This window comes from Scyliorhinus canicula, chromosome 10 (assembly GCF_902713615.1).
Source record: "Scyliorhinus canicula chromosome 10, sScyCan1.1, whole genome shotgun sequence".
NCBI classification, from domain to species: domain Eukaryota; kingdom Metazoa; phylum Chordata; class Chondrichthyes; order Carcharhiniformes; family Scyliorhinidae; genus Scyliorhinus; species Scyliorhinus canicula.
The window spans coordinates 86353478-86366839 of NC_052155.1; the positions used below are offsets into that span (position 1 = coordinate 86353478).

General features: G+C 47.2%; 1 protein-coding gene across 4 annotated transcripts in view; it reads right to left on the bottom strand.

The window, feature by feature from the left end:
• prkdc (protein kinase, DNA-activated, catalytic subunit) overlaps positions 1-13362 on the bottom strand; it is a 277499-nt gene that overhangs the window by 91575 nt on the left and 172562 nt on the right. For all 4 annotated transcript variants that reach the window (XM_038809307.1, XM_038809305.1, XM_038809306.1 and 1 more), the window contains exons 63-65: positions 10804-11012; positions 9979-10117; positions 6703-6891 (exon numbers count right to left, since the gene is read on the bottom strand). In XM_038809307.1, coding sequence (XP_038665235.1) covers positions 6703-6891; positions 9979-10117; positions 10804-11012 — 537 coding nt within the window. The remainder of the gene's footprint in view (positions 1-6702; positions 6892-9978; positions 10118-10803; positions 11013-13362) is intronic.

The window sequence follows — 13362 nt, forward strand, 5'->3', positions numbered from 1 at the left end:
CATGATTACAATGGTCAGTCCTCTGCAATGCTGTACAATTTAGCAGCCTATTCTACAATAATTCAGGCTTTCAGGGGGAAAAGTACATGGACGTGTTTGGGAAAACAATTATCCTTTTAAAATTTGTATTTTTATCTCCAAAGATCTCTACCTGAGCTAACTGGAAGCCGAATGAGTGGCACTCAACCCTGAAGTGTTATGCACCCAGAAACCTTGAGTGATGCTTCAAAAGATTCACACCTTTGATATGAAATTGAACTTTCATTAGTCTTTGCACACTGCAATTAGATGAAAAAGACACACTAAGTATCTTTATCTTTTCTTAAAGGCTTGAACATCCTCCGAGGCCCATGGAGTCCTTTTGATATGACCCGACCTGACCTCTACGACCTGGAAGCGGAACAGGCCCAAACCGGAAGTGAAGCCCTGACCTCGACTCTGAGCCGACTCGGACCTCGGAGCTCCCAACCCGGCCTAACAACTGACACCAGCCCCCGGATCGCCCGGTCCAGTCCCCAGAGCTCCCGACCCGACCCCCAACGACAAGAACCGGCCCAACTCAACCCCGCGAGGCCCGCCCAGCGACTCAACCTACCTGGAGATGGAAGAAAGAAAAATCCACGTGGAGGCCCGACTGCGCCTACTTCAAGACCCAACCCCAGGAGTCCCAAGGAGGGAACAGACCACGGGACCCAGCCCAACCTGCCTCAGGAAGCCCCTGCCCACGTCCAAGGCCCCCCGAAATGGCAGAGACCCCGCGTGAGGACCTGAACGTGCTGCAAGGTATTTCCGTGCCCGCAGAACGCCAAGACCCATCCAGATCGCAGATATGCCCCTCCAGCAACCCCTCTACCTCAGTGACTGAGACCCTGCCAGACGCGACCCCGGAAACGCAACCAGCGCCCTGGTCCCCGCCAGAGGCAACCACCTACCTTCCACAAGGTCAGACATCTCCATCCAGCCGCAGCTGGCGACCGAGAAAGCGAGGGAAACACGGCAGTCTGCAGGTTAGACTGAAGCAACACGGTTTCAAGACCCCTCTCCCCAGCATACTCCTGGCAAACATCCAAATGAATGAAAACAAGCTGAATGAACTTAACACTAGACCTACCTCTCAGAGGGAAGTAAGAGACTGCTGTGTGCTGTTTCACAGAGACATGGCTCATCCACGCCTCACCAGACTGTGCCATACAACCTGAAGGCTTCTCAATTCACCAGGCGGTCCACACCAGTCATCAGGTAAAGCAAAGGGTGGAGGGGTTTGCCTCCTCATCAACTTCTCCTGGTGCTTGGATGTGGCGACTCTGGCAACCTACTGTTCCCCAGACCTGGAATACCTGACCATGAAGTGCCCCCCATATTATCTTCCACGTGAGTTCACTTCAGCCATTATCACAGTGGTCTACATCCCACCTCAGGCAGAAGTGAGGAAGGCGTTGGACGATCTGTACACAGTTATAAACAACTACGAAACAGAACACCCGGAGAACATCGTGGACGGGGAAGGCCAACCTCAAGAGTGCACTGCCAAAATTCCACCAGCACATCTCCTGTCCCACCAGGGGCGACAACACTCTTGACCACTGGTACTCAAAAATCAAGGGCGCCTACCGTTCCATCCCCCGACCGCACTTTGGGAAATCAGACCATAAGACAGTGCTCCTTCTCCCGGCAAACAAGCAAATAATCAAGCGGGAGAATCCAGCTAAGAAGGTTGTGCAGTGCTGGTCCGTGGAAACAGAAAAGCGCCTACGTACTGCTTCGAGACAGTGGACTGGTCCATATTTAAGAACTCAGCGACCAACTTAAATGAGTATGTCACCACCGTCACAGACTTCATTAGCAAATGTGTGGACGACTGCGTGCCAAAGAAAGCAATATGTATGTTCCCCATCCGGAAACCGTGGCTCAGTTGCGAGATTGACTCCCCACTGAAGGACAGGTTTGAGGTGTTCAAGTCAGACGACCCTGACCTATACAAGAAATCCAGGTACGACCTCCGCAAAGCCATCCGAGATGCCAAGAGGGAATATCAAACCAAGCTGGAGTCACAGACAGACTCTCGGCGGTTGTGGCAAGGACTAAACAACATAACGGGTTACAAAGCGATGCCAAGCAGTATCTCCGGCAGCAGCGCACCCTTCCCCGGTGAACTCAATGCATTCTATGCTCGATTCGAGCAGGAAACCAACAATCCACTGTTGATTGCCACAGCAGCCCATAACTCACCCATACCCACCATAACAGTTTCCGAAGTCAGATCGGCCTTCTTGAAAGAGAACCCTCGGAAGGCAATGGGCCCGGATGGGATCTCTGGTCGTGCACTCAGAGCCTGCGTGGACCAGCTGGCAAAGGTACTCGCGGACATCTTACCTGCCCCTACTCCACTCCGAGGTCCCCTCCTGCTTCAAGAAGACCACCATCATACTGGTGCCAAAGAAGAACCAGGCAACATACCTCAATGACAACCGTCCGGCGGCCCTGACTTCAGTCGTAATGATGTGCTTCGAGAGGTTGGGCATGAAGCGCATCACCTCCATACTCCCAGAATGCTTTGATCCACTGCAATTCGCATACCGCCCCAACCGGTGCACAGCAGATGCCATTTATCTGGCCCTACACTCATCCCTAGAGCATCTCAACAACAAGGACTCCTACATCAGATTCCTATTTATTGACTACAGCTCTGCCTTCAACAACATAATCCCAGCCAAGCTCATATCAAAGCTCCAAAACCTAGGACTTGGCTCCCCACTCTGTAACTGGATCTTCGACTTTCTGACCCACAGACCACAATCAGTAAGAATAAAGAACAACATGCCCTCCACAATAGTCCTCAATACCGGGGCCTCGCAAGGCTGCGTACTTAGGCCCCTACTCTATTCCCTGTACACACACAACTGCGTGGCAAAATTTGGTTCCAACTCCATCTACAAGTGTGCTGACGATACGACCATAGTGGGCCGGATCTCGAATAACGACGAGTCAGAATACAGGAGGGAGATGGAGAACCTAGTGGAGTGGTGCAGCGACAACAATCTCTCCCTCAATGCCAGCAAAACTAAAGAGCTGGTCATTGACTTCAGGAAGCAAAGTACTGTACACACACCTGTCAGCATCAATGGGGCCAAAGTGGAGATGGTGGCAGTTTCAAATTCCTAGTCCACCAATTTGTGGTCCACCCACGTCAACGCTACCACCAAGAAAGCACAACAGTGCCTATACTTCCTCAGGAAACTAAGAAAATTCGGCATGTCCACATTAACGCTTATCAACTTTTACAGATGCACCATAGAAAGCATCCTATCTGGTGGCATCACAGCCTGGTATGGCAACTGCTCGGCCCAGGACCACAAGAAACTTCAGAGTCGTGAACACAGACCAGTCCATAACACAAACCTGCCTCCCATCTACACCTCCCGCTGCCTGGGGACAGCGAGCAGCATAATCAAAGACCCTTCCCACCCGGCTTACTCACTCTTCCAACCTCTTCCATCGGGCAGGAGATACAGAAGTCTGAGAACACGCACAAACAGACTCAAAAACAGCTTCTTCCCCACTGTCACCAGACTCCTAAATGACCCTCTTATGAACTGACCTCATTAACACTAGACCCCTGTATGTTTCATCCGATGCCGGTGCTTATGTAGTTACATTGTGTACCTTGTGTTTCCCTATTATGTATTTTCTTTTATTTCCTTTTCTTCCCGTGTACTTAATGATCTGTTGAGCTGCTCACAGAAAAATACTTTTCACTGCACCTCAGTACACGTGACACTAAACAAATCCAATCCAAGTAGTGGAAAAAGCATGAGAACTAACTGATACAGATAATGTTCCAGACACCACCATCACTATTCAGGGTATGTCCTGTCTAACTGGCAGGACAGACCCAGCAGGGCTGGCAGCACAGTGGTATATGGGAGGGAGTTGCCCTGTGAGCCCTCAACATCGGCTCTGGACCCCATGAAGTCTCATGGCTTCAGGTTAAACATGGGCAAGGAAACGGTCTGCTAAATAGAATTTACATTTCATAGAATTTACAGTGCAGAAGGAGGCCAATAGGCCCACTTAGTCTGCACCGGCTCTTGGAAAGAGCACCCCACCCAAGCCCACAAACCCACCCTATCCCCATAACCCAGTAACCCCACCCAACACTAAGGGCAATTTTGGACACTAAGGGCAAGTTGGCAAGGCCAATCCACCTAACCTGCACATCTTTGGACTGTGGGAAGAAACCGAAGCACCTGCAGGAGCGCACACGGAGAGAACGTGCAGACTCTGCACAGTGACCCAAGCCGGGAATCGAACTTGGGACCCTGGAGCTGTGAAGCTATTGTGCTAACCACAATGCTACAGTGCTGCCCACGTACCATCACCCCATTGCTGTCAACGGAGTACTCCTCCATGTTGAATACCACGTAGAGGAGGCACTGAGGAAGGCAAGGATACAGAATGTACTCTGGGTGGGGACTTCAATATCCATCACTAAGAGCGGCTCGGTAATACCACCACGACCGAGCTGACCGGGTCCTAAAGGACATAGCTGCTCGTCTGGGAATGCGGCAGGTGGTGAGGGAACCAACAGAAGGACCTCATCCTCACCAACCTGCCTGCGGCAGATGTATGTATTCATGACACAATCGGGCCGCCGCGGGTTGGCGCATGCGCAGGACTGCCGCCATGTTTCCTGAGCATGCGCAGGGAGTTTCCTCTCCGCGTCGGCCATGGCGAAGCCTTACAGAGGCTGGCGCCGAGAGAAAGAACGCCCCCACGGCACAGGCCCACCCGCAGATCGGTGGGCCCCGATCGCATGCCAGGCCACCGCGGGGGCCCTCCGGGGGCCGGATCCCCCCGAAGGACTCCACTAGCCGCCTTCCAAGCCAGGCCCCGCCGGGATGGACCATGTCTATTTCACACCGGCGGGACTGGCCAGAAATGGGTGACCGCTTGGCCCATCGGGGCACGGAGATTTGCCGGGGGGGGGGCGGCGCTGCCAACGGCCCCCGACCTGCGAGGCATGATCCCTGCCCCCGGAGGATTCGGCAGCCGGCGTCGGGGTGGGATTCACGCCGCCTCCCCGGCGATTCTCCAACCCAGTGTGGGGGTCGGAGAATCCCGCCAGAGTATTTGGATAAATGAAACAATTTCATTACTTCATAATATTTCAGGTAAATAATTATACTCATGCTGTTTTTTGGTGCACGCACTTATGCTTAGGAATTCTATAATCCAGAAAATTATGAAATCCTGAAATGACTTGATCCCAAACATTCCAGAGTGGAGAGTTTAGTGTATTAAAGAACTGACAAATCATGTCAGCACCATCTAGTGGTTCAAAATGTAAACCACAACTTGGTGTATAATGTCAGCAAATGTCTCTGGGTAATTTTGACAGCAAACATCAGCCCCTTTCCCTGGCCCCTGTGCCCAAAAGACAAGCAGCCTGGCGCCAAGCTCTAAAATTAAATGTGCAACTACTCTGGAGCTAATTACATTGTCTGCTTCCCTTTGTGCATTCTATTTAATGCTGAAGGTGCCAATTAATTACAGATAAAAAGTTTGACTAATTTCTGCATGCATTAATCATAGTAGTTAATTGGGGGCTAATTGAATGAATACCTGTTTGATTTGTCAAAAGGAATAGATACATGGGGGCCAGCCTGAGGCTGCTGAACTCGTTCAGCTTCAGCATGAGGGCGAATGTGATGTTCTGCTTTGAAACCAGTTTCTCGATTTGGAATAAAAGGAAATTACTGCGGATGCTGGAATCTGAAACTAAAGAGAAAATGCTGGAAAATCTCAGCAAGTCTGGCAGCATCTGTAGGGAAAGAAAAGAGCTAACGTTCCGAGTCCGATGATTCTTTGTCAAATAGTCATCGGACTCGAAACGTTAGCTCTTTTCTCTCCCTACAGATGCTGCCAGACTTGCTGAGATTTTCCAGCATTTTCTCTTTCGTGTCGATTTGGAATAATGGCGATTGCACGCGTTCTTTTACCCGGTTTACTTATTTTGGATAAATGCCTCATCAATCGGCCTTCTAGTTGTTAACATGGTTCATTGTGATTATATGGATCATACTATAAAAATCAATTTAAAGAATATAATTCATGTTTCAACTGCACATTACAACAGTAAAATGTACATGAATTATCATGCATTTACAGCTCTAAGATCTTGACACATGAGTAAAACATTTAGCACGAGCTGAAACGTGCTGTGGCAAAGGGTTGGTTCACTCTTTTTCTCTATATTTTTTTAATGTTTCCAATTAAGGGGCAATTTAGTGTGGCCAATCCACCTACCCTGCACATCTTTGGGTGTGGGAGTGAGACCCATGCAGACACTGGGGAGAATGTTCAAACCTAACACGGATACTTACCTGGGGCTGGGATTGAACCGGGTCCGTGGCGCCATGAGGCAGCAGTGCGCCACCCCCTTTTTTTTTTATATTAACAACAATTTTGCTTTCCGGTTTTTGGACTTTGTGCTCAGTAACATCATCAACAGCTCAAACGCAACAGAAGACTGTGAACGTTGTCATTCTTGTACATTACCTCTAAATAAAGCTTCTGGAGACAAAGTTCTTCTATTAAGAAACTTCCATTGATTTCACTCAATCTTTTGGTATATGATAAACACATAAGGTCTATGATGTTGAAACAAAGTATGTGCCCAAAACCTGAGGCGCTTTTGTTCACCTGATAGAAAGGGTCAGTCCATATCTCCTCTAAGTTTGCAAGTGTTTTGTCACTGATGTTGACGGTAGAACAGTATTCCAGTGACTTCCATTCAGTCAAGTGACTGTAACACTCCAAAGCTGCAATTTCCCAAAAGTCTTTCTCTGCATCTGTAGGATTTCCATCTTCCCACTCTTCGGAATTCAGGGCCTGCCAAATCAAATCCATGTTAACTCTAGAAGAGCAGTTTTAAAAATATTAGCATTCAATTTGTGGAATACTTATTGATATCCTGCATATATTCACGCACACACAACCAAGTAAAGGTCTACAATAAAAAAACGGCTAAATGACAAGAACCTTTAACAATAAAAGGCTCTGCCAGGGAAAACAAAAGTATTAATTCGGACACAATATAACCGATGACCTACATCAGTTTTACTTAGATTATTATTGGTATCATTCCAAGAATGTTGATGATAAAAGCAATCCATGAATTTGTCCCCATATTTTCCTTTTACATACACCAAAACCTCCAGTGCGTTTGATCAGCAGTAATGTTCTGGGAACACTCTGCCAATGTCCTGTCCAAATCAAACACACCCTGACTTGGGTTTTATCATTCATCATCACTCACTGTGTAATTAGAACTCTCTGATTAATGCCACTGTGGAAGCATCATCAGTACAAGGTTAAGGTAAACTCACCAGCATATCTGGAGGTGCGCAATAGATGTGGCCTTGCCAATGACGTCCATATCAAGCAAACAAAAAAGGGCTATGCTTACAATCCACTATTCTGCTTCTTTAATACATGTGTAATTGTTTCCATTGAATGGAGTAGGTTGTGTGTGCATTGTACAATCACAGAATCTTTATAGTACAGGAGGCCATTCAGTGCATCAAGTATGCACTGGCTCCCTGAAGGAGTGTTATATCTAAACCCACTCCCTTGCCGTATCACCATAATCTTACACATTCTTCCTTTTCAGATAGCAATCCTTTTGAATACCTCGATCAAACCTGTTTCCAGCACCCTCTCGGGAAGTTCGTTCCAGACTCCAACCACACTCTAAGAGAAATAAATTTTTCTCACAAAAGCTCTACTCCTTTTGCTCATTATTTTGAATCTGTGCTCTGAACATTAACTCTGCGCTCTGAACATTAAATCTGCTTCTCCATGGCATTTTTGTTTCATCTCTCACCATTTACCCTGCCCAGCCCCCTCAGAATCTTGAAATGCTCTATCAAGTCCCCTCTCAGCCTGCTTTTTTCCAAGGAAAACAGACCCAACCTCATCCAGTCTATCCTCATAGCTACAGTTTATCACTGGAAGCATTATCTCCTCTGTACTCTCTCCAATGCCTTCATATCTTCCTCAAATATGGCACCCAGAACTGGACGCAGTACTCCAAATGAGGCCGAGCAAATGTCTTATCCAAGTTCAACATGACCTCCTTGTACTCAATGTCCTTGAGTATATCTTTTTTTTTTTAAATATTTTTATTCTCCATTTACACATTTTCCTTCAGAATTTACATCCCCCCAACAAGTAGTAAACGGTAACAAATACAAAGTCAATACCCTTAACATCAACAACGATCCCAACCTCCCACCACCCCAACCAACGGCCCACCTGTCAATATATGCATCAAATAAAACAAACCCTCCCACGGTGGAAAAAAAACAAAGGAGAAAAAGAAAAAGGAATCCAGAATCTCCCATGGTCACCATTAACCTGTAGAGTGCACCCCCCACCCCCCCGACATTCAATGCCATCCAGCCTCTGAACGAGTACCGTGAATGACACTCAACAGTTGTAAACCGCCCCCCCAAACCGCCCCCCACCCACTTCCTCTCGTAAAACTTCTCCCCCCAACCTCGGTTCCTTCCCCCCAACTTTCCACCCCGGCTAGTCTCAGTGGACACTGTTCTGCCAGGCTCCGATGGCCGCAGCCCACCTCCGATCCCCCCACCTCACCCCTGTTCACTGGCCGGCTTAAACCGGCCAGCATGGAGTCCCCCGCCCGGGTCTCTTTCCCCCTTGCCCGGCCCCAGGAAAACCCAGAAGTCCCCTTTAGCACACAAACCCCGCATACACACCCACACCCCAAAGAACCCCATTACGACTGAAAGTCCCATTTCTTTCCTTGTCCAAATATACACAACAATGGCTCCTGTAGCCCATACACCAGCACGCAGTGAAATAAAAACAAAAAAATACAGCCATGAGGCTACATCGGTACATGACCATTTCTCAATTCTGCCACAGTCCTTCTGCCTTCGCAAACTCCTCCGCTGCTTCCGCCGTCCCAAAATAAAAGTCCTTGAACTTGTAGGTCACCCTCAGCTTCACTGGATATACAATGCCGCACTGCACCTTGCTAATGTACAGTGCCCTCTTCATCCGGTTGAAGGCAGCTCGCCTCCTCGCCAGGTCCACTGTAAAGTCCTGGTATACGCGTATACCAGCTCCAGCCCACTGCACCACCCGCTTCTGCTTAGCCCAGCACAGGACCTTCCCCTTTACACTGTACCTACGGAAGCACAGAGTTACTACTCTTGGCGGTTCACTTGTCTTTGGTACAGGCCTCCACGACCGATGAGCCCGATCCAGTTCATATCGGGAGGGATCCTCCCCCTCCCCAATAGCTTTGCCAACATCGTGGCAAAACTCAGTCACCCTCGGTCCTTCCACTCCTTCGGGCAGCCCCACAATCCTCAAATTCTGTCGCCTGGATCTGTTTTCCAGGTCTCCCATTTTGCCTCGCAGATCCTTGTTGATCTCTATCACCTTCTGCATCTCCTTCCCCATCGATGTAAGGTGATCACGCTCGCCACCGCCGTCCTCACCGGGGTAATCGCCTCCTCCACCTGCACTTTCAAAACCTCCCCCATCTCCGTCCTCATTGCCTCCATGTGTTTTGTGAACTGCCTTTCAAATTCCACGACCATCACCGTAGTAATTTCTTCAGCCGTAAGCAATGCGGCCTCCCCTGGTGCTCCAGCCTCCATTTTCTTTACCGACCCCGCGGTGACCTTTCCACTCGCCGACGGACCTTCAGCTGTTTGCACAGCCGTTTTTTTACTGCTCCTCGACATTTCCCTTCCCTGTGCTTTCTCCTGACTTTTACTGCCTTCGCTGCCCCTAGGACCGGGCGTTAACCCCGACAATGCCGTTCCCGAACGGGAGCCCTCCAACGCCCGTCTTCCTCCCGCACGCCGTCACTGGAAGTCCATCGTCCTTGAGTATATCTAACATACTGGCCAGACAGTCCGTATTCCCATATCACATTACCTGATCATATAACCGTACAGCCTCTGCATAATCACTTTTTCCTTCTGCCAGTAGTGCCTTTTGAGTGAGGGACTGTGTACCAATTTTTTCACTGAAGATCCCACGCAGGACATCATAATCCCCCAGCGATCGGTACAACCTGTTAAACGATGAAAGTCAAGCATTCAAAGTTTTCAGAACTAATATTCGCCAAACTAAAAATAGATTTTTACATTATCCTATTTGTTCAGTGGATAGTTGCATCATAATTAGCTGATGAAAGAGCTAAAAATCTGCCTGACCCTTCAAATCTAGACTCAAAGGCTAGACTCACACAGAAGTAGTTTGACCAGGTATTCAGAGGCACTGTGGCAAATAGCAATGCTTTTGGATGAAGGAAGAAAGGGAAAATAACCAAGTACAATTTTATTACAGGTTACTTTACTATTTTAACATAGAATCATAGAATCCCTACAGTGCAGAAGGAGGCCATCTGGCCCATCGAGTCTGTGCCAACTCTCTGAAAGAACACCCTACCTAGACCCGCATCCCAGTATCCTCCCCCTCACCTATTGGACACTCTCTATCCCTGTATCTTCCCCCTAACCTTTTGGACACTAAGGGGCAATTTAGCATGGCCAATCTACCTATCCTGCACATCTTTGGACTGAGGGGGGAAACAGGAGCACCCGAAAGAAACCCACGCAGACACAGGAAGAACATGCAAACCCCACACAGGCAGTCACCCAAAGGCGGAATTGAACCCGGGTCCTTGGCACTGTGATGCAGCGGTGCTAACCACTGTGCCACCATGCCACCCTATGTAATAAACATGCAGAGACTTACTTAGCCAGCTCTACCCATCGAGCGGTGTCGGGAGGCAGCTGGTTTCGGCCACGTGCTCTTTTCGCTGGAGGTTCTTCTGGAGGGGCGTGATGGATTAAACTCAGCTCCAGAAGCAGAATTCCCATTGGCTGTTGTAAACTGGTTAAGGCGGTCGTACTTACAATAGAGGGATCAAGATTCAGCAGATCTGAGTGCTGGCGACTCATATCCTTACAAAGCAAAACAGGACAGAACAATGAAATACATCAAAATCTAAGTTATTTGATCTTCATCTCAAAATACAACAAGTTTTTATAATAAAAGTGATCACTTAATTTCTATCCTACATAAATCAGGCAAACCCTTCAAATTACCCAATTATAAGTAACCATTTAACTGGATACAGAAATGTAAATTGAGATTAAATTTAATCAACCTAACAAACCAGAAAAAGTTTCACTTTCATTTTCAAGAAATATTCTATATTCTATACATTTTATCATACGCTTGATATTTCAACATTGCTAAACATTACAGCAATGCTAAGAACATAAGAACTAGGAGCAGCAGTAGGCCATCTGGCCCCTCAGGCCTGCTCCGCCATTCAATGAGATCATGGCTGATCTTTTGTGGACTCAGCTCCACTTTCCGGCCCGAACACCACAACCCTTAATCCCTTTATTCTTCAAAAAACTATCTATCTTTACCTTAAAAACATGTAATGAAGGAACCTCAACTGCTTCACTGGGCAAGGAATTCCATAGATTCACAACCCTTTGGGTGAAGAAGTTCCTCCTGAACTCAGTCCTAAATCTACTTGCCCTTATTTTGAGGCTATGTCCCCTAGTTCTGCTTTCACCCGCCAGTGGAAACAACCTGCCCGCATCTATCCTATCTATTCCCTTCATAATTTTAAATGTTTCTATAAGATCCCCCCTCATCCTTCTAAATTCCAACGAGTACAGTCCCAGTCTACTCAACCTCTCCTCATAATCCAACCCCTTCAGCTCTGGGATTAACCTAGTGAATCTCCTCTGCACACCCTCCAGTGCCAGTACGTCCTTTCTCAAGTAAGGAGACCAAAACTGAACACAATACTCCAGGTGTGGCCTCACTAACATCTTATACAATTGCAACATAACCTCCCTAGTCTTAAACTCCATCCCTCTAGCAATGAAGGACAAAATTCCATTTGCCTTCTTAATCACCTATTGCACCTGTAAACCAACCTTCTGTGACTCATGCACTAGCACACCCAAGTCTCTCTGCACAGCGGCATGCTTTAATATTTTATTGTTTAAATAATAATCCCGTTTGCTGTTATTCCTACCAAAATGGATAACCTCACATTTGTTAACATTGTATTCCATCTGCCAGACCCTAGCCCATTCACTTAACCTATCCAAATCCCTCTGCAGACTTCCAGTATCCTCTGCACTTTTCGCTTTACCACTCATCTTAGTGCCATCTGCAAACTTAGACACATTGCCCTTGGTCCAACTCCAAATCATCTATGTAAATTGTGAACAATTGTGGGCCCAACACGGATCCCTGAGGGACACCACTAGCTACTGATTGCCAACCAAAGAAACACCCATTTATCCCAACTCTTTGCTTTCTATTAATTAACCAATCCTCTATCCATGCTACTACTTTACCCTTAATGCCATGCATCTTTATCTTATGCAGCAACCTTTTGTGTGGCACCTTGTCAAAGGCTTTCTGGAAATCCAGATATACCACATCCATTGGCTCCCCGTTATCTACTGCACTAGTAATGTCCTCAAAAAATTCCACTAAATTAGTTAGGCATGACCTGCCCTTTATGAACCCATGCTGCGTCTGCCCAATGGGACAATTTCTATCCAGATGCCTCGCTATTTCTTCCTTGATGATAAGATTCCAGCATCTTCCCTACTACCGAAGTTAAGCTCACTGGCCTATAATTTCCTGCTTTCTGCCTACCTCCTTTTTTAAACAGTGGTGTCACGTTTGTTAATTTCCAATCCACCGGGACCACCCCAGAGTCTAGTGAATTTTGGTAAATTATCACTAGTGCATCTGCAATTTCCCTAGCCATCTCTTTTAGAACTCTGGGATGCATTCCATCAGGGCCAGGAGACTTGTCTACCTTTAGCCCCATTAGCTTGCCCATCACTATCTCCTTAGTGATAACAATCCTCTCAAGGTCCTCACCTGTCATAGCCTCATTTCTATCAGTCGCTGGCATGTTATTTGTGTCTTCCACTGTGAAGACCGACCCAAAAAACCTGTTCAGTTCCTCAGCCATTTCCTCATTTCCCATTATTAAAACTCCCTTCTCATCCTCTAAAGGACCAATATTTACCTTAGCCACTCTTTTTGTTTTATATATTTGTAAAAACTTTTACTGTCTGTTTTTATATTCTGAGCAAGTTTACTCTCATACTCTATCTTACTCTTCTTTATAGCTTTTTTTAGTAGCTTTCTGTTGCCCCCTAAAGATTTCCCAGTCCTCTAATCTCCCACCAATCTTTGCCACTTTATATGCTTTTTCCTTCAATTTGATACTCTCCCTTATTTCCTTAGATATCCACGGTC